Below are 22,371 nucleotides of genomic sequence, written 5' to 3'. Positions count from 1 at the left end.
CCTGCAAAATCATTATCAAATTATATTCTTACAAGAAGACACTTATAGATATCCGACAATCATTTTGGACATGAGTGTACATAGGTGAAAGCAATAAACATACATACCCTTAATACTTCTCAGAATTACACAGTTTTACACACAAAATATTGTGTCCTATATTTCACAGCTCATTGTTTTTACTGATGATATGTCGCCTTTTGAAATTTTGCTTTCAATTTCGTAAGTCCGGGCTGATTACCTTGTAAGAAATCGGACAGGAACTTTCCAGAAGATATTTTAAAAAGATACCCAACAAAAGTCTTCATTTTCTGGCCAATAGAATATAGAAGGCCCAGAGCGATTCATTAATTGCAGTCTGAGGTACAAAAATAATAATTACAAAAATACCAAAAGTGTAACCATATCATGTATGTGCTATGATTCTATATATAAAAGAAGTTTCAAAAATTTCATAGTTGTAACTTTCGAGCAATGACACAATATGTAACAAAACCTAAAACTGTATATTTCCGTACATGTAAAATACCAAAAAATAATTACAAAAATACAAAAGACACCCTGCTTACCTTATTTTTAAACCATACCATATACGTGTTAAGATGAATTTACAAAACAAAAAATTTCAAAAGCTTCATAGTTGTAACTTTTGAGCAATGGCACAATTTGTAAAAAACCCTAAATTTTGTTGTGTATGCCCATTAATGTTTGACAGTGTAACCTTTTGCAAAATTTCTTAAGATCTACTGAAAGAGATAAAATTAAGCTTTCATTTGACATCTGGATGAGCCCAATAGCTTGAAAAATAAGAAAGTTATGATAATTTTAGTTCCATAGTGCTGACGTGAGTGCCGGAATGTGAAATTGGCGCCAAATTCACATTTCCAACAATTTCTCCCCGGCTCATTTCTCATCCAAAAAATCGGAAAAAATTAATTGAGCATAATTTCATTGGTATTTATGTATGAAAAAAAATTTGAAGACAATCTGAGACATTGAAGCACATTCCTCTAGGTGAGTTGACATGGAATGACCCTAGTGACTGACCGGAGCCACCTTCCTGCCAGTTCCTACATTCCACGTCAATACCACGTCTTGTCCTTAGAGGCAAAGAAGACAGTCCATCACGAGTGGCTATACTTTTTATGTTCACCTGCTTTCATTGTAATATAATGAATACAGGTGTGTTCCGTACCAGAATATTGCAAGACTTACGGCTCAGTCTTGTATAGCTTTTGACTCTTGTTCATGTAGACTAGTGGTTCTAAACTTTCCGATAGCGTGGACCTCCTGTTCATTCGGGAAGTGATCTGGGGACCCCTTGCAATGCTATCTGAAATTTCACATGGTATTAAAATATACTAATTAGAATTACCACTGACAAGAAAAAGATCAAGAAAAGTAATGCAATAAGTAATTTATTCTAAAGATACATGATTGTTTTCTAGTAAAGATAAATTTCAATTGAAAATACAGTAACTTTCAAGATTGAAAATCAATCTTTTTTTTCTTTTATTTTTAAGGAAGTCCACTTGATAAACAACTTTCTCAAATGTAGGGTCACTAATGTAAGGAATGAAATTCTTTGTTTTTTATTTTTCATAATTGCATTGAAATTTGGAATAATTTTTGTGACCATCAATCTTAGGTCCGATTCCACATTAAGAATATTTCGCTTTAAAGTTTTAATACTGCAAAGACCAGAAAAGATTTGGTCACATAAGTAAGTGTTACGGAAAGGCATCAAATGTTGCAATGCCTCTTTAGACAATACTTTATACTCACAGCACACACGCAAACCAATTTGAGTCTAGGGTTACCCGCAGTGGCGGATCTTGAAAAATATTTTGGGAGGGGTTTCTCATCTTTTTTAAAAAAAAGTCCCATAATTGGGGGGTTGATGTTTATAAGCATAGGAATGACTAACATTTACTTCTTTATTTTAAAAAAAAAATCTGGAATTGGTGGTACTGGTGAAAGCTATCTGCCACTTGAAGATGAAATCCATGAAATTCCGAGGCGCCGTACAGTTAATTTAGACCCCTACAACTGCTTTTGAAAAAGTGCCCTAAAAAAGGAATTTCTCTCACTTGAAGTAGTCCTATATAACTGTTGACCGGCTTCAGGGCAGAAATTTAGTAAAGTAGTACATTTAAATTTGCAAACGTATGTATAATTTCTTATTAATTTCTTTTTAGTAACTGAAAAAAATAACAGTTTAACATCTGTGAGTTCTATTTTATTACAAGACCTTTCAATTTTTGGGCGTCCCGGACCCCCTGGCTAGGTTCCACGAACCCCTCTTTGAGAACTACTGATGTAGACCAAAGCTTCTCAACCTTCACAAAACTGGAACCTATTGCAAAAGATTTTAAACTTTACAAAACTAAAACATTTCAACCACTATTATTCCTGAAATTATCCAGACGATGAAATTTAATGTCAAATATTTTCATACGTCGTAATGAGTGTTACTCTTAGGGTTCCATGTTCTACTTTTTTTTAACTTTCTTTCTTCTTGCATAGGCTGAGTATGCTTGCTCAACAACTACTAACTGAACTTGTTTACCTGAAAGCAGTGGCGGATCTAGAAGGTAAAAACTGGGAGGGGGCACTCAGCAGATAGACTATAACAGGTATAACATGAGTTTACTATGAAATTTCAAAAATATATAAACAGCTTAAATTATTTTTGTCACCCGAAAAACTGGGGGCCTAGGACCCCAGCCCTGGCCTAGATTCGCCATTGTCTGAAAGTTCGTTAAATCTCTTTGTATAGTTGTCTTTCGCCTGAAGTAAAGGGCCTTAATATATCTCTTCAAACATGAAGTCCTACTGTTATTTAGTGCTTCATCATCGAAAATGTTAGAATTTATACCTCTGAACGATATGTAAGAAAATTGTCAAGCTTAATATAAGGATTTATTCCGTTAAGAAAACTTGTAAAGTTTCCGAACAGTTCATTGTGACCCACCAGTAGGTCGCAACTAATAGGCAGAGAATCGTTGATGTAAGTAATTTCTTTGAGGATCCACTAAAATATGTCCATATACCAAATTAAGATATTACATATGTGAAATATAAATTATGATGCACCTGGTATTATTTTAATACTGTACGAAAGTAGAGTAGAAAATGAATCCTGGCGATAGAAAGGGGAAAGTGGAAGACAACAAGCATATAACATTCATAAACATGTAGAATTATGCACATTTACTGGCAAAAAGTAGCATAATCATTGGAAATGTTTAGTTTATATTTTGCTTTCCTTGCCAGAATATTTGAAAAGGATTTGCTGAATGCGATCTAAAAACGCTCGGAGAATATTAGATCAGGAAAGTTTTTTTTTTTTTTTTTTTTTTTTGACAACGCTGAAACATGAAAAAAGTGAAAAGTCCCTCATTGCACAAGTAAGAACAACTGGACACCATAAAAGTTAGTTTTAGTTTAATTATTGAATTTGAATTTCATTTCGAATCTCTGTCTCTTTGTATCATGACAGGAAAAAAAAAAACTTATTTTAAACCTTGTTATTTTGCGAAGACTTTGTATACTGATTAGTTCAATTGCTTCTCCCTCACTTAACGTATACACATAATTTCAATTTTACTGTTTTGCAAACACGTGTACTTCCATTCTCAACTATGTTTTTATTTATCTTTTCAGTCTCAGATTCTGGAAAGAGTAAAACCAGACCGAGTGATTGTCACTAAACCAGAAGAGGATCGGCGACGTAGGACCATCATCGTAGAGAAGAAGAATGGATCCTATGGATTCACTTTACAGGTGGGAGTTCTATGCTTAATATTGTATCTGAGAATGTGTTTTTCTTAATTTGACCAAACTATTTTATGGAAATGTATCAATATATCCTTGTGGGGCTACTGAAAGTAGTCACTTACATAAGCATCTGGTTCCCTGAGATTTATAATTCCATTAGGTGATGTCCATCACTTTCTGTTTTGCTTCCGAACGCCTGGACAGGTATGCAGCCAAACACACAAGAAATTCTACGTTTGGGAAGACTGAAACGAGCACTTACTGTTATGATGCACGAACAACTTCGTCATATTAACATGAATTTATATTGTACGTTTTAACTCGTTGTGCGTGTATTATTTCATTACACACTGCATGTGTAAAAAAAGAAAGCACTGATTATACATGTTAGAAAATTTTTGAAATAAACTGAAAACAAATCCAGAACAATTGACGGAAATAAATTTGTAAATCCGTTTCCATTCATTGACCTCTTTCAATTGCCCTTCATTCTCCTCATTCGAATACTCCTTTCCTTCTCCACAGAAGACCTTGCTTATCACATTGAGTATGAATTCTAAATGAAATGGAAGCATTTTTTAAAAAGTTCGAAGCTGACGGGATTTAATTCGGGCCTTGTCGGTAGGAGTTTAATGTGGGAATCACCTATCTACGCCAATCCGTCACTTAATGTCGCACGAAAACTGTTAGCTAGCTAAAAATATTTCATGTTAGACTAGATGAGATACTAATAGGTCTGTATGAAGAGATCTTTAGGTGAGTAACAATGAATTACTCATCATTCTTTCCTTGAAATCCAAACAGGTCACATAGACCTTTCTCCATAAGGAAAATATATTAAAACGTTCAATGAGTTGTGGTGGAGGTTTTGAGGTTGGTTCTGCAGCCTAGCTTCTACTTTAAAAGGAAAATAGATTGCGGATGAAATTTTAGAATTCCTTGAAATGTATCAAGAAGTTTAGAAATATTAGTTCGATTTCGATAAATTATAAGGTCAATTATGAAACGCAAGCGTATAACTTCCCTATTTATCAGTTTATATTGTTAGCTTTGCTTGAAAAGTTTGTGACGTAGTGAAAACGCACGAAATTGCCAAGCCATAAACCTGGATTCAGATCCCACTATGTCCATTACTTTTCATCAGCAAATTTTATTATTCAGGTTATTATTATTATTATTATTATTATTATTATTATTATTATTATTATTATTATTATTATTATTATTATATTATTATTATTATTATTATTATTATTGTTCGGCAATATGGATGCAAAATGGCTACGGAAGTTAATTTAGCCATACAAATGGACCGTCAGGTTAACTACTTGAAGAACAAAGAAGCAGCTACACTTTGGAAGAACATACAACTGCTCATCATCCAATGAGCAATTAGTGTCCAGTGCACAGAGATAAGCTACGGAATGCACATTTTGTAAACGATTCTGTTCACAAGACAGGAACTGTGAAGAATACGATCAGTCAGTGGCGTATTTTGTGGTCTACTGGTGGTAGCCTAGAATATTATTTATTAAATATTATATTATTAATATCAATGTAATCAAGTTGCATAAATTATTTCAGTTATTTCGATTCTTCCTACATTCCATGACGTGAATTTTGGGGTAGCAATTATTTGTGTTCCTTGATTGGATTACGTAGACTAATATTGTTTATTGCCTGCATTTTACAAGTATTAGGCCAACTATTTGGAAAAACGTGGAAAATTTGTAGATAAAATAATAAGATACGTAATGAAGTGTGTCAAGGGATATATTTTCATTCCTTTATTTTTGTGATAACATTCAGTAGGTGTCTTACTTGTCAGATATGTCGGTTTTGGGCCTGCTTTCTAAAAGTGTCATACAAACTAATAGGTCTCTTTATGTCAACAGGCACTCTGTTTTATAAATTAGTATATATTTTGACAGAATAAACACGTTTCTTGACAAGATCCCGATATAATTTCATTCTGGACCTTAAGTTTCAATCCGCTATGGTGTAAATATAAAATATGATGTTGGTTTTCGGCACTTTTCTTCTGCTACCATAGGCAGTTTTATATATATATATATATATATATATATATATATATATATATATATATCACCAATTCATCTGGAGAACTGACATTATTTTTCTTACATTGAATTCCTTTCGAGTCTATATTTCACATGTAGAACTTCACAACATTACAGCATTCTATGGGATTCCTAATTATTCCAGGACTTCGTATAATTTCTCCCTTTAAGAAATAATTATTTGAAACATACCATCATATTCCCAATTTGTTTATTCTGTCTGATGTAGAGTACCTGGTCCGGTACTAAGCTGTCGTCTCGGAAGCCCAATGAGGGTACATTTTGTACCCCACACTTTCAAATTTGCTTCTGTTTCCTGTATTTTTCTTCGATTTTGGCTGTTCTTTTTCTAGCTGAATATTTTTGCCCCTTCTGCATTTTCTACAGGAAAGCTCCAGTGAATATAATTAATTATTGAAATAACTGGAAATTTATACTACTGGGGTCCAACATGTACCCTATGAACTTCCATGTAGAATTATTATTATTATTATTATTATTATTATTATTATTATTATTATTATTATTATTATTATTATTATTAAAACAGATAGCTCTATTCTTTGTGATATTAGTAAATGTTGTTCACCAGTAACACAAACATTTGAGAACTTTACAAAATTTAATATAAATGAATATTCGCTTCAGTCTTTTGCATTTTTGTTTCTTGGAGTTTACTTTTCTAGATCCATGCATTTATTTATTTAAAAAAATCTCCTGTTATAATAGTAATCTTAATTCTCTTTTTGTTTTTCAAAATATTGTATCATATTGTTTGAATTTATCGATATTATCAATAAAAGCTGTGGACCCAAACAAAAGAATAATCTTAATTCTTTTCCCCCCAATATTAAAGTAAAAAATAAGTTGGGGTACAAAATGTACCCCACTGGGTTTTCGCGAAACTAAAGGAACTTGGCATTCCGAGGGTTAATCTCATCTGTTAATTCCTTCATGCTTATGAACTCTGATTTTTTCACCTTCATACGGAATTAACTATGGTATAAGAATGTTTGTCAAACCACATATTGTAGTACGATGACAGCGTCAATTTTCCTCGTTATTTTGCAGTTCATTTTGTAGTATATAGGCAGTATTACCGATTCTTCCCGTTCCTTAAGAATTTTACTTTGTCTGTCGCATTAAGCAGATTAACATTATTTTTTTCTTAAGAAATATTTGTAGTTCTTCTTGCCTTAAGTAGTTTGACTGCAATGGAATCAGCCCTTGTAAAGCATTTTTGTAGTAGTTGATTCAATATTTTCGAGGGATGTTCATTTAATCAGGTGTTTTACGCTGTGTATTTCGTTGCTATTATAGAACCATTAATCGTAAAGTTGTATGTACGAGACATTTTCATAAAGTTTCTCAAATTGGAGCCCGGTATTTCAAATAGTAGTCATGATAAATAGTAGGCTCATGAGTTCCTGACGGTAGAAAATGATTAGTTGTTCTGTGTATGTTTCGTCTCCATCAAGAGAAAAGAATTTTAACAAGTCCTAATCGACAATATTAAGAAAATTTGTCTTAAGAACAGTTTGTTTCAATGCAATCGGATTAATATTGTATACTGTTCTTCTCCCTTTCTTCCTCATGTGAACCTAACTATGGTAAAATGGGCATCTCTATCTTCTCACTATCTACATGATTTATATTTTTAGACACAAAAATCAGACTTTATCTTAAAATAAGATCAAGGCGAAAGTGGAATTCTATATAGGCTTTATCAATTTTCTTCACAATTTTATATTGATATCACTGATGAGAGAAGATTCATTTAATTACAATTTACTTGTGACAAGTGTGATTCTATTACATGAATTTTTCAGTTTTGTCAAAACCAATTTCTGGTGGAAGAATTAGTTGACGTAGTAATTTATTTCATTCACATGATGTATAGTACATGTACTATACACATATTTTTATAGACATCTAATGTTTTGATAACCAAAATTTCACTGTTTTTATTTTTAAAAAACTAGATATTACATTTTCTTTTAAATATTTAGTATAGATATTGCTAGCTATATAGGCCAGTAGCAAAACAACAGCAACAAGTACGGTGGTTCGAAGTATATTGTATACTGATGTACTGAAGGAGACTCAGTACAATCTGTAGCAGAAATGAATATTCTTTTGTTAGTATATACCTCACAAAAGCAGAGTTGGGAGAAGGAGACAAAGAAATAATGAATTCAGATAGTATAAAATACTGTTTAGGTATGGAACATAAGACGCAGTGCAGTATGTGGACACCGTAATTTTTAGTATATACTTCAAACGTCGTGTGTAATAGTTTTCTGTGCTTGGCTAGGTAATAATTTAATTGATAATGCATTAGTAGTACATGAAATTATTATATAAATATATGAGGACAGCATTTTGTAGGTTATATGGTTACTTTACTTCTACTGCTGAGTGATAAATTCTTTGTCTCACTGGTTGCATTACATAACATAAAATTTATTTAAAACTTACGGTTTACCACTACAAACTCTCTCATCCCATCTTCTGAATTAAATCATGAACCATATTATACTAAAGAATTGTTACTGAAATTTTTATTTATGAATTATTTACGTTTCCGAATAGTTTCGTAAAAGAAAATCCATCAGATCATTGACTAGTGATATATTTTTTGTGAGGAAATTGTCATAATGAAATATTTATTAAGTGTAATATATATATATATATAAAACAGATTCCTCACATCAAAATAAGAAAAAAGTTCATATTGATCTGTGCTCAAAAGTGGATAGTTTCGAACTTATAGGGTGCCGAAAACGTGAAACAAGTGAACTTTAAAAGTAGAGATGCAAGGGCTCGGAAAAAAAACGGCTTTTTTGGAAAAAAACTCGGTTTTTTCTGCTTTGCTTTTTTGCTTCGGAAATTTTGGGCTTTTTTCAAAATACTGCTTTAAATTGATAAAACAGACTTTGTATCGCTTCTCTATAACACAAAAAATCATTTAATTAGTGGTTGATGCTGATAATAATATAAAACATCGAAAATAAACTATGAATTTCGAAAAAATATTTCAAACAATTTTTCTTCAACATATTTACATTATGAATTCTACAGGATTAACCAATGTATATAATAAGAATTTTTTAACCTCCTATATACAAAAGTAAGCAGAGTTGGCAAGAACCGTGGTTGTTTTTGAATATGCCAAAAACCCGTTTTTTGGGGGATGTTTAAACCAGGCTTTTTTGGTTTAAACCAGGTTTTTTTTATTTAGATTTTTTGCTTTATGTATTTATATTACATATCCACAGAAATAGCCTAAGTTTGTTTCGCCTTGATGTTATTATGCAACAGCGGGGTTATGCCGGAAGAACTCCCATAAGCTTAAAGAAGTGCGGTCAGTAAATTTCTTAAGTTGAGAATCTCCCGCCCTAGCCATTGGGAAAATCCCGTCATTACTTGAAATGTAAGACAATAACGGGAAAATCCTGTTATTGCTTTGCATGTAAAATTTAAAGGTCAACGTACCATAATAAGTACGCTAAAACTGAGGTATTAAATTACAAATTTAGTACCGGTACGTAGATATCATTGAAAGTCCAATCCAAGCTAATGGTGGAAGCTACGTAGGCAATCGATAAATTTTGCCAATTTCTATCAATATATTTAAGCAATATTGGCTTCTTTATAAAACAACACGCATTTAGGCATGCAGATATATACAATTTGGTTTGTTTCGTATATTTAGGCTTAACATCCTTACGAAATACCGAGGTTATCAAGGAGAATACTTTCGCTTAAACTGACATCCGAACCGCTACTTGGGTTACGCATGAAAGAAGGTTTGTGGTTCGACCGAGAATTGAACATGGGACACCTTGATTAAAAGGTGAAAGGGAAATAAAATCACTATTGCAGGTGGTTTGATATCTGGAAACGTTACCATGAAGTTCACACGATTCGCATTTTTCATTCTTTTTATCTTTGTGGTTTAAACCAGTTATTAAAAAAAAAGTTGGTGTAAATCAGCCAACCCTAAAAGTAAACACTTCTTTTTAAAGAATACACAAATAACTAGCAAAATAGTATGTAGTATTTTTACTTCAAAATATTCCATACCCTCTTTTTGAAACAAAATAAAATTAAAATAAAACATAAGAGAAATACTTAGATTTATATGATACACTTAAAGGCTGCACATCTAGAGCTTTTGGTTCTGTATATTCTTGAAATTCTACAGTTAAGTTTTATAGAACCACCATCACAGTTTACCCAATCCTCAAGTTTTCTGAATTTTTAACAAGAGGGATTCAACATATCATTACGGAACTCCCCCCCCCCCCCCACAAAAAAAAAGACTACGGAATATATTTAAGTTAAGCTAAATACAACTGCACAACAAACATGACTGAGTTATTAGCTTTTGAGCTTCTATCGGGAAGTCCGGGATTCAACCAGCATTCGACCATTCTGACAAAGCTTTTCTCCATTCCATCTGTGAATGTAGAAATAGTGCGTGTACTGTGAGTTGGGCGACTTCCTTTTTTATTGTTTTTAAATCGTTATTATTACTAATTACCAGCAGTGACGGTTTTGCGAAGATTAGGGGAGCGGTCTTTCGGACTGAAGCCCGTTCCCCAAAGTTACGGAATGTCTGCAACAAACGAAATATCTATTATTTATGGCTTTACTCATAAACTTTAAGCTCCCGTCAAATAAAAATTACGAATGTTTAAAAAAACTAAACATTAGTAAGAAACCCTTCCCAAAATACTTTTCTAAATCCGCCACTGATTCTCAATATAAAATGATTTTTAAAGTTGTATCCGGAAGATTATTGCTAAACATATAAACGAAACGAAATATTATTCATGCCTGTACTCATAAACTTCAAGCACTTCCCAAATAAAATTAGGACTTTTTAGGAAACGAACAATCAGAAAAAACCCTCCTAAAGTACTTTTCTAAATCCGCTACTGATTATTTGTATAAATTGGTATTCAAGGTTGTGTCCGGAAAATTATTGCTAAATCACTTCACAGCTACAGTATAACAGAAATGTGGAAGTACGGTTTGACGGATATATTGAAAAACGTACGCTTTGACGGATAAATAGAAAAACGGGCAAGTTTAACTTTTGCGCTAGAAGCTAGAGTACTAAAAGCTCTTAGAAATGAAACACGGATGACAAACTAGAGAAGAAAAAAGATGTCGATAACTCAAAAGTTAAAATAAAGTTAAATAGCCTCTAAAATTACCCTCAAATACTACATTCTTCATGTTAGCTTTAATTCGTAAAACATGTGCTCCATCCATCTTGATGGTGAATTTCAGAGCGAAATATCACATTCAGGTCATGGAATTCTTATCTAACTATAGAATATACTATAAGAAAGCTATTTAGATAGAAAAATCATGAAGTTGAAAAAAGCCAAAATTTCCAAAATTCTCGTTTTTTTTCCAAAAAAGCCGGCTTTTTATGTGAAAAAAACCATCGATTCAAAAAAGCCGGCTTTTTTGCATCTCTATTTAAAAGTTCGTAGCTCCACTACTATGGGACCTATTGTAGTCGGATAAAGACAACACTGCGGAACTGGTATGTATACTATGCAAATATCCATGTTTAAGAATGCTCCAGTATTTGCACACCAATTTTTAGAGAGGTAGGTGGAGAGTGATCAAGTACTCCCAAACAGCCTATCTAAAAATGATTGTGCAAATACCGAAGATTTTGAAAGACGGATATTTGGATAGTTCACATACTAGTTCCTCAGTGATGTTTTGACCCGAATACGATCGCTCCTATAGTAGTGGAACTATAGACGTTTTAAAGTTCTTTTTTTCACGTTTTTGGCACCCTATAACTACGAAACTATGGACTTCCGACCACAGGTCCATGTAAACTTTTTTTCCTATTTTGATATGAGGAATCTATTCCCAAAATATTGTGAGAAATTTTTGTGTAACACTCTGATAGGTAGATTGATATGGATGTATGAAATTGCTAATGCTGTTGTCGAGAATATTGTGGAAACAAAACTTACCTCTTATCTCCTTACGTCTCTTACAAACGTTAATATGGCTTATACCAATACCCTACCCTGGAAGATTTAATATATGCAGTATATATTGGGTTTTCCTTTTGAAATACGCGATTTTATGTCTCAGGGGAAACCCATTCTGTAACACAACCAGTATATGGATCGAAGTCGCGCTTACGCCGTTACAAACGCTGTACATGTTCAGAAAACAGGTTGGTTTTACGAGTAAGTCAAGACGCAATGTTGTTGAACAGGAACTTGTAAAAATGTTCCATAAATAACATACGATTGCGAATGATTTCCTTTACGGATTCAAACTGAGATATTCTGCAGATCTAGGCGCGAAAAAAATCAAGTGCCATGAGGAGTGAATCAACGCAACATACGCTGCTGGTTTGCAAAATTTCGTATGATTACTTACATTGAAAAGTGAGCTCTGCGGTCGCCGAACAACAGCGTGATCTGATGAACTCCTCAGGAATGCCGTAAAAGCGAACCCTTGGAAAACTGTTCGTACAATTGCAGCCAAGTTAGACATACACGAAGTGAAATGCGAAGGGAAATCAGACAAAATTTGGAAAAGTAACTTTAACTGACTTAAGATGTAACTGAAAAATGATACTGTAAGAGTACAGCATGCGTAAGATAATATGATCACTAAGGCCCGGATTGGTATGTAAAACATATTTTTCCCCCACACATACAAGCCCAAAACAAAGTTTATTATCTCAATTAGGAGTTTGCAAGTGTAAATTGCAAATCTTATTTCACATAAAAATACATATTTAATGAAAAAAGTTGTGTAAATAAATATTTTGGACATTTTGGTAATAAATTCATATTTTAAATAATTTTCCGTTATTTTATTCTAAATTTCACAACGATTTTTTAAAAATTTCTCTTGAAAGAAATTAACATAGGGAAAAGAATAGGCTACATAAATTTATCCATCGTATTTATAAGTAATTTCCCACCTACAGAAACAGCGTTGTCAAATTCTGTTGATCAACGTTGGGGTAACTTGCGCCAAACAAAGAACTTCTAAAGGAGCGCTTTGTACTAAAGTGAACAAGCTCTTGTCAAATGGCAAAAAAAAAAAAAAAAAAACCGTAAAATCGCCAACTAGAATTTAACTTTTCGAAGAAACAAATTCCGATCTTTAGCTCTCTTCAACACAAGTAATTACACGGTGGAGTACCTGCCTTAATGTAGTACTATGTTATGTGAAGAATTTTGAAACATTTGTATCTGTAGTAACTAAACTAATCCCAGGCGATACTTTATCCATTGAAATTGTTCAAAATTTAGTAAATGACAGTGGCTTGAAATGTGACTTTGCTTTCATATCTGTCAATTTCGGTTTCTTCACTCACTCTATAAAGAAACTAGAAACTACAGGGGATTTATTGTGTACTTCGGTTAAAGAAGTACAAGAAGTTCAGTGCATTGAAAGAAAGCTGAATGTTCTTTCTGCTTCGAAAGCTGAAATCATAAGTAAAAAATAAGGAATTATTTGAAAAAACATTGGTTATAAAACCCTGTGAAATATCCGAAGTATTGGAAGGCCAAAATACAAGTGAATTGATGGTGTGAATTATTCGTGATATGTTACTTTTAAAATACGTGAGGTTAATATGGTATAATATACGTAGAACGTTCCTTTTCTCAATTTAAGACATTATTTCGTGACAGTAGGCATGACTTTACGATTGACAATTTGGAAAAGACGTTAGTCATTCACTGCAATGCCTGTGGAATTTCGACATCTGATGAAAAGGATCTATTTGTGGGCACATGTATTTATTTTTCTTACGTTGGGTGTTTTCCGATCCGTTTCCTTGTTATTTTTTGTTAAATATATTTATTCTAATTTTTAGCAAATATTTTTTCATTTTTAGCGCATAAAAATATTTTACAGTTTTTTAGCACATAAATATCCAGGCCCGAATGATCACCATTGTATTCAGCTCGAGCTCATTATGCAGGATATATAAAATACAAATTCTCAGTAAACCACATGGTGTAAATGAGGAGCAGAAGACGGGAAACATGTTGAGAAAGACAGTGGTAGAAGGCAAACTACAAAGAATGTTCAGAAAGAAACGAGGCAGAGGCCAAGGAACAGAAACTCTTACTTGTATGTTAGAAGTATTGCACTTGTCCCACTGTGACAAGTTGAGGCACTTGTCCCACTGCGACACGAGGTGGTGAATGACTGTCTCGTAAAATTCCCTGGGCTGCGTTGGAAACCAGTCCCGAACGTACTGCTGGACATCGTCGTCCGAGGTGAATAGTTTGCCCCCTCAGAGCCTTTTTAAGGGGACCAAAAATGGAGTAGTCTCAGGAAAAGGTCTAGACTGTATGGAAGGTGACCAAGAACCTCCCACTTGAATTTCTGCACGACTGCCCTGACTGTGTTGGCCGTATGATGTCGGGCATTGTCAAGGAGCAAAATGACCCCACGGGTGAGCTTGTCTGGTCGTTTCGATTTGATCGCTTGGAGAAGGTTGGTCAACATTTGCACGTAACACTGGGCATTAAGGTGGAGCGTTTTGCACTTTTGTTGGAAATTCGATGACGGCTAGTGCGGAATAGGTGCCATTAGTGGCACCGACCTTACTGATTTTTTATATCTTTTTTGGCCAACTCCTTACCCTGCCCCAGCGGACTTTAAGTTTTTTAAGTGTTTGGTTATGCAACACGCACAACACCAATGACAGAAAAGCTACTTGTGGTCGTTTTCAGAGTTACCTGATGGCTATAATACAATTATTTTATTAAAAGAAACTTGTAGCAATGCCAGTAAATAATTTTAAAATGTTTATGAGTCAGAGTACAGCCATATTAGCTCAGTTGTTGGAATTAATGTCCAGATTTTGTTTGGAATGCCACGTTAACGATGATTATAGGCCACGGGAAGGTGGTTGCACATCGAGTTCCGCCCACCCATCCACACACTAGGCATACGTTGACATTTGACCTTAGATCACATAGTTCTTCTTGGTCTCGAACCGAGGCATTCTTGTTCAAGACTTCAGTTTGGCTCTAACGTAGATCTCTCTTGCGTTCTGGCTGCACTTTTCGACGCTGCCTCGGACACCAGCTTCACTGTGCGTTCCACAGTTTGATTATGGCAAGGGAATGTTGTTGTTAGAGTAGCTGAAATTCGGATGTTTTCTTCAATCTGCTGATCCGTTATGTTTCATGTGACTGTTAGATATTTAGGCCAATTAATCATGTTGTAGTAATTTTCAGCTGTAAAGTTTAATTTCGGAACAATGAAGTCACGTGGGCGGCTTGATCTCGGAGTGTTCTGGCTGCGGTACTTTTTTTTATCCTTCTCCAACCTAACGTTCGAAATGCAGATTTTCATCTGCTGTCAGCAGGTTTTCATGATGAGCGTAGTATCCGTTTGTTTGTAGAACATAATGAACCATGTGTTGTAGATTTTCTGGCAGAACATGTGATAGCTTAACTATGCTAAACAGATGCATGGCGCCCATTTCGCACGAAGGATTTCGCCGTATTGAAAACCAGACGGGAGCGTATACTTTAACAATGTACTGGCAAAGTAAACACAAATTTGAACTAGGTTTATCAGTACTGATGTAGTGGCGAAGCATCCTACAGGCCAATGTAAGCCATCGTGAATGTGATAATGGTCCTGGTTTTCTGTTTGCTAGATCGGTAGTACACATTCCTGTAGCAACAGCCTTACAAATTTCAAAGAGAGAATTCTGATCACTGCTTAAACCATCTGTTTTTTCCATTTCAGACACTCATTCAACGAGAATGGATGTAAAGGAGATGATCGGTGAACGTTCACAATCCTTTAATTTCTTTTCGATGGGGCCGGAAAAAGCATTGGGTCGGGTCGTCCCATCATCCAATTCGGAAACCAGGTGTCGAAATGGCAACTCATTGGTATGAAGAAGGCAAATTAGATGCTGCAGCTCCTTTCCTAGGGATCTTTGTATCTGACTTATCACGCTGTTATCCCATGCTATGTTCATAGCTTCACCATCGCTGCCGACTGCCTCAAGACTTGACACGTCGTACCGGTTCTTCTTTAAAAGCTCTAATATGGAGTCGGCAATATCCTTGCCTGTGCCTGACTTAGGTGTGGCATGACCCAAGTATTCTGAACCGGGCTCCGATAGAACTGTGATATGCTTTTCTGTGACCTCTCGTCTTCGTAGTTTGCCGTTAATTTTTTCTCGCACAAGAGTTGCGTCATTTTTTCCGCCGAAGTAGATACTTATAATCGCCCGGCCTAGGTGAGCCTTCTCTGTCTGTATATTCTCACCCAGTTTATATTTTCCTCTTCGTACCTTAGATATGTCAACAACAACATTTTTGTCCTTTGGCGTTATGAGTCTCGCGTCCTGAAGTACGGCAGAAGCGATCAAAGCAACCTGTCTGTCTGAAGCTCCAGTTCTAAACGCTGCCTCTGCTGTATTTTGAAGACAGATGCGCTTTAGGCTATGTTTCCTTCTTGGTCGCGCTTCGAAGTCAGATCCCGACGTGCTTCCCGATTCAACAGCTTCGAAACCAATGCCTAATCCCACTAGTTGATGGACTTGCTTCAACACTTCCAGCGTCTTTCTTGGTTGTCTGCACCTTAAATCTGCTCACTTTACGGGAAAACATCTTTGACAAAGATTTGCTTGTTCGGACGTCACTGTTACCAATGCTCATTTTCCGTGATGTTCTCTGGTCCAAAAGAAACTTGAATTATCGTTTTGGAATCTTGCGTGTCCTCTCACAGTTGCAATCTTCGGCGGTTTTGCATTTGCAAGACACAATATCAAAAAGAGACTTTTCCGCGTGTGCAACAAAACCTGCACGAAGTGTTGCTTCTTGTCCTTGTCGACTGAATGTTTTTCCTTGGTGCGACACTTATTATAAAATGTTTTCAGTATTTTAAAAACTCTCTTTTCTGAAACCACAGGAATGATTGCTTTACGCCAAATGTGTACAACTCTTTGAACAACTAGTTTACAAATGTCTGTCACTGGTAATTTAGTTATACTTTCGTCATCACTTAAACCACTTCGAAACCAATGGTAATGTCGCACAACGTCAGCGTACGTGGGTAACTGCACTTCACTCATTTCACTTGGAGTGCCAAATTAGCCTCGTTTCACACTTTCCCGCGTTGTTCTGCTATGAGGCTCTTTCTTCATCTTGCTTTCCATTGCTTCTGAACTTGGAAACCAAAGTATGCAAAATGTCTCTGAATCGCATCGCACTAAGAAGACTAACTTTAGGTACAATGCAGTAACACTCTGTCTTAACAGAAACAGTAGCGAACTAAAACTGTTAAAGCTTACGCTGCAATAAACCGGCCTGTTGGATTGGTTGGCCGAAGTACGCAATATTTATACCACCGCCGAACTTCGAGTGAGAATATTATAGAAACGTCGGCGTAGGTTCTGGAGCCAGCGAGGCGAGCGGGAGGTGCTCGAATCTTCTGGGCGGAGCCGGACGTTGCGACGACGCTCGAAGAGCATGGCCAAAGTAAGCAACCACGAAGTTGTGTAGCCTGCCGCTGGATGGGATTTGCTGTCGGTGTACATAACAAGCAAAGAGTTGCCAAAAGCAAATCGAGTTATTCAAGAGCTATGCCTATAATCATCGTTAACGTGGCATTCCAAACAAAATCTGGACATCAATTCCAACAACTGAGCTAATATGGCTGTACTTTGACTCATAAACATTTTAAAATTATTTACTGGCATTGCTACAAGTTTCTTTTAATAAAATGATTGTATTATAGCCATCAGGTAACTCTAAAAAACGACCACAAGTAGCTTTTCTGTCATTGGTGTTGTGCGTGTTGCATAACCAAACACTTAAAAAACTTTAAGCCCGTTGGGTCAGGGTAAGGGGTTGTGCAAAAAATAAAATAAATCAGTAAGGTCGGTGCCACTAATGGCACCTATTCCGCACTAGCCGTCATCGAATTTCCAACAGAAGTGCAAAACGCTCCACCCTACTGGGCATTCACTGTTGTTCCGTGCTGCAGGAAGTTATTAGGAGAAGGTCGGCTTGGTCAAAGAAGAGCGTCAGCATAACGTTTTTTGCACCTACGTGGATGGCCTTGGATTCTTTTGATGATGCTGACCTTGGGTGCTTCCTCTGGAGACTTTCCCGTTTCGATTCTAGTTCGAAGTGGTGACACCAAAACTCATCTCCAGCCACTACTCGTGCTAGGAACTCATTCCCTCTCCTGGCATAACGCTGTAGATGATCAAGACAGTGGACCATCCGACATGCTTCCTGTTGTGGTTGAAGATTGTGGGGCACCCATTGCGCGCACACTTTGCGCGAGTTCAGTATTTCCGTCATGATGGTGTGTACACTTCCGACGCTCAAGTTGACCTCGGCGGCTGTGACATTTACTGTAACTCTGCGGTCTTGGGTAACGAGTGCACCAATCAGCTGGACGATGTCATCGGTAATGCGGTGTGGTGTTCCAAATCGTGCATCATCGGCTACCGACACCCTTCCTTCCCTGAAGCGCTTGTGCCACTCCTTGACCCTTGCAAGGGACATGCAGTGTTCACCGTACACTTGTGACATTCTTCGATGAATGTCCGTTCCCCCTACTCTTTCCGCCGTCAGAAAACGAGCAACACCTCTTTGCTCTTCCTTTGACGCCTCCACTTCATTATTACACTGTTCACAACACGACTGACCTCGTTGGACAATTGGCGTCTGCTGGCTTTATAAGTCACGTGGCTTCCTCTCGCTTTGTTTGCTCCGCTTTTTCTCTTCGTCGTTTGTCTGTCGCGGAAGTATGCTCCGACGTCGTACAAGACAGTTCGGAATGACTTCTATAACCATTTGTTGATCCAAATACATCTAAGTGTTTTCATAAGAAACATATTTCTTTTCCAATAAAGTACTTCACGCTTACAGAACTTGTTTGAAAACGGTTAGCTTAAAGTGAAGTTCAATGAGTTGACAGAGAAAATTTATTTTTTTCGTTGTGCGTATGGAGAACATTAAGTGGGTGGAGGACAAAACAATGAAAAAGTCCTAAAAAAACAGTGAATATAAGAACACAGTTAAAAGCATTTGTTTAAAAAAGGATAAAAGAGGACATGTTAGGACAATAAAAAATTGTATTATCAGATGTTGATCATGCGTCAAGGTTACTTCGCTTCTGCCTTAATGGTTTATAAATTGTTGAAATAAAAATACAAATTACATAGGTATAACCCTCCTATTTTAAATGTCTTGAGTTCGAAATTCATTAGTAAAAAAAAAAACCTAAGACGAGAGTAATACAATATTACTGCTGTCTATGACTATTCTATTTTATAATTGTCAAAATCTTTAGCTTTTTATGCATGGAAGAAATATTAATACTAATTTTTCTTTCCATTATTGTTCTCCTTTTCACCCATTAGGCATTGTATCAGGCTGCAGGATAATGGAAATACTCTGGCGAAGTTGGTATCGGCTGTTGTAATTGCGAGTCTATGTTTCATGCATATTTTACCCTTGTCGAGGGATGATGATACACTTGATTTCAGACATAAGCTTATTAATATTCTTCTGTCACTTACTATTAATACCAGTTTCGTTTCGTAATACCCTTGTGCGTAGCTCTCATAATAATATTTCTAACAACTGACAACTATTGACTATTGACTTCTTGTTTGTACCGTATTTATAATATTTATGTTTTCGCTTACCGAATAACTCAGAACACAGGAGATAGCCATGAACATAACATTTTGTTTCATTGTAACACTGTGAATAACGGCACGTTGGAGTAGAGGAGAAAGGAATGTTAGGAGCACGAAAATAATAATATAAATTTTGTCTACTATTACCTGCCAAAATTCTTTAAAAATCGCCTGTGCTTAAGCTGCTGGCTAAAATAATGGATAACTTTTTAGCGTTAAAATTTAAAGAAAATTATGCTTTCTTACTGTACAATCGTTTTAATAAGTAGTCCTGGGAAGATAGTTGGAAATCCTTGTATAACGTTTATTAGTAAATCATTTTACTATGAGTTAAGTCTATGGATGTAATTTTTATTTTGTTTATCTATTATCCATCTATAGACTACTCATTTCTTTTTCTTTCTTTTTTTTTGAAATTTTCTTTCATAGTCTTCTAATTGGTGTCAAAAATTAGGCCCTTAATCTTGCACAATCATAAATGAGTAACTCGGGGAACTGTAACGTAAGCGCCACTTCTGATGAAACTGACTTGCTAGGTGGAATGGGCTGCGATCGAACCACAGAATAGTAGTAGTTTAAATCGGAAATGTATTTGCGAATGATAGAAGAAGATTGTTCGGTATGACTCATTGCATTGCATGAAAAGGTTGAACTTCCTTTTCCAGTTTTCATTGTGTTTCCCCAAACAACGTGAATTACTCTTTTCACTTGCATCCGCTATTTCATCCGCCATCCACAATAAAATCATAAATATATCTGGAAAAGGTAGAAAAAAGAATAATTTATGTTGTCATTCTTCGAAGCACTATTGACTTCTTGTATTAAAATGGTCATTACCCTTTTAAGACATATAATTGCCAACAGTATTGTTTCGTTGGATTTCTTTTCACTTTACGTCTTTTATTTTTTCCTAAACAAAATCAATCACAAGAGCAGTATATATTTATCAAACGTGATCGATTAAACTCATTCAATCATGACCAAATTCGGTTTCGTGGTAGACCTTGATGTGCTTAGTAAGCATACATATCATAGCATGTACACCATTGGTTCTTGAGTTTATGACCAACATTTTTTCTTGTAAAAACAAATCAGTATGAAGCAGTAAGTAAAATTCTTTCAATCTTCAGAAAATACGTTATGGTGGTAGATCTCCATAAATTTAGTGTGCATTTGAAAACTCGCAAACGTTTGGATCCCAAGTGTCGTTGGCCATAAAAGCTGGTATTTGGGTTTAGTCGAATCAAGAAATTTTATTAAAATTCGATCGATAAAACTTCTGATCTTCATTGAATTTAACATAATGGTAGACTCTGATTTTCTTGCTTTGCATGCCGCAGGGCCGTGCCGTGGAAAATCAGCGCCCGGGGCGAGAGTATACGACGGCGTCCCCATACATATATTCCAAGCAATTTTTTCTCTCTCTTTTCTCCCGAATTTGTCGCCCCCTTACTTCGGCACCCGGGGCCGTCGCTCCACTCCCCCTCCCCCCACGGCACGGCCCTGACATGCCGAATCATTATGGTTGAGAGTCATTCAATGAATCAGTTAAGATATTGTTACTTGCAGATGTGCGTACTTCAATTTTTCCATTTCAATATTAAATTCTCATTCAATATTTAAACTAGCACATTTGAGCATCTAATAAGCATATTCAGTTTGAAAAAAAAAATGAAATCTTTAAGTCTAACGTCCCACGATTATGCCGGTTAGGCTAAGGGAGACGGTGATAATGAGAAATAAGTGAAATGGTGGAATGAAGAAAGTGGGAAGAAACGGGAGAACTTGGAGAAAACCCACGAGCACGGTGTTTGATGTTTGTCCTCCACAAAGTCCACACGGCGCGAGCTGGGATCGAACCAGGGACCCCAAGCACCGGAGGTAAACGCTCTACCACTGAGTCACCGCACCCTTATTTAATTTGAATATAATTATAAGAGATTTTATAATTCGAGTAGGTAGGTTCATATATAAGAATAGTTTACCACTATTTGATTAATAATATTTAATAAGTGTTGTATTTCCTATTCTATCAAGAAATCATCTTGAGAAATTTCGAAACATCTTTGCCGTAAACAGCGAAGCTGACTAGGAAGACTAAAAGCAAAGGTCAATGACCAAGACAGAGTAAGAAATTACCAAATCTGACTTGCAAACCAGGAGCTAAGAATGGCAATTTTATGAAGAAATCCGAGATACTTAAAGACTGAAAGGGAAACAGAGGTTATCCTTAAAAGATAGAAACCTGTAATAAAGGCGACAGTAAGCATGAAGTTCAACTGTTGTTGAAACTGCACATCTCCGTTCGAGGTACAACAAAAGTAATAAGTGCTAAATTCCTTTCTCAACCAAGATTTTCGCACATTTTAAAGGGTTAGTGTCTGTTAGGCCCTGCTGGTGCAGTGGAACTAGGAAAACCTTATTAGGTTTTGAGACAAGGATACAAGATGTAGTATTTAAAATATTATTATTAATTACTTTATACTTGATAGTAACACTAATGCTCACGGAAAAGTGTCGTGGAAATTGTATTTTGTGTCTCATTACGGTACCATCCTTCGATAATAGTTTTGAAAAGCCTTTTCTTTTAGCCGTTCTATTTTTAAAGAATTACAGAGATAATTCTGACAACGGTGGGTAGAGTTTTCAAACATACCTGAGAAAGCAACCAACCATCCACCAGCCATCGAGGAAATATACTGTTTTTTAGAGTTATTAGAGAATGACAACTCCATATTTAATTGAAATGCATAGTAAAATTAGAGTTGGAGTTGAGTTGATTTTCAGTTTAACGTCTCTTTC

The 22,371-nt window shown here is 35.7% G+C and overlaps 1 protein-coding gene across 2 annotated transcripts in view; it reads left to right on the top strand.

Moving 5' to 3' along the window:
* Positions 1–22,371, top strand: part of ssp6 (PDZ domain-containing short spindle 6) — a 622,397-nt gene that overhangs the window by 390,606 nt on the left and 209,420 nt on the right. For both annotated transcript variants that reach the window (XM_081743712.1, XM_081743711.1), the window contains exon 2: positions 3,667–3,786. In XM_081743712.1, the coding sequence (XP_081599838.1) occupies positions 3,667–3,786 (120 nt within the window). The remainder of the gene's footprint in view (positions 1–3,666; positions 3,787–22,371) is intronic.

Source organism: Thermobia domestica, chromosome 17 (genome assembly GCF_964235325.1).
Source record: "Thermobia domestica chromosome 17, izTheDome1.hap1.1, whole genome shotgun sequence".
NCBI lineage: Eukaryota > Metazoa > Arthropoda > Insecta > Zygentoma > Lepismatidae > Thermobia > Thermobia domestica.
The sequence above is the reverse complement of the archived record's forward strand: the minus strand, read 5'-3'. Positions and strand labels throughout refer to the sequence as shown.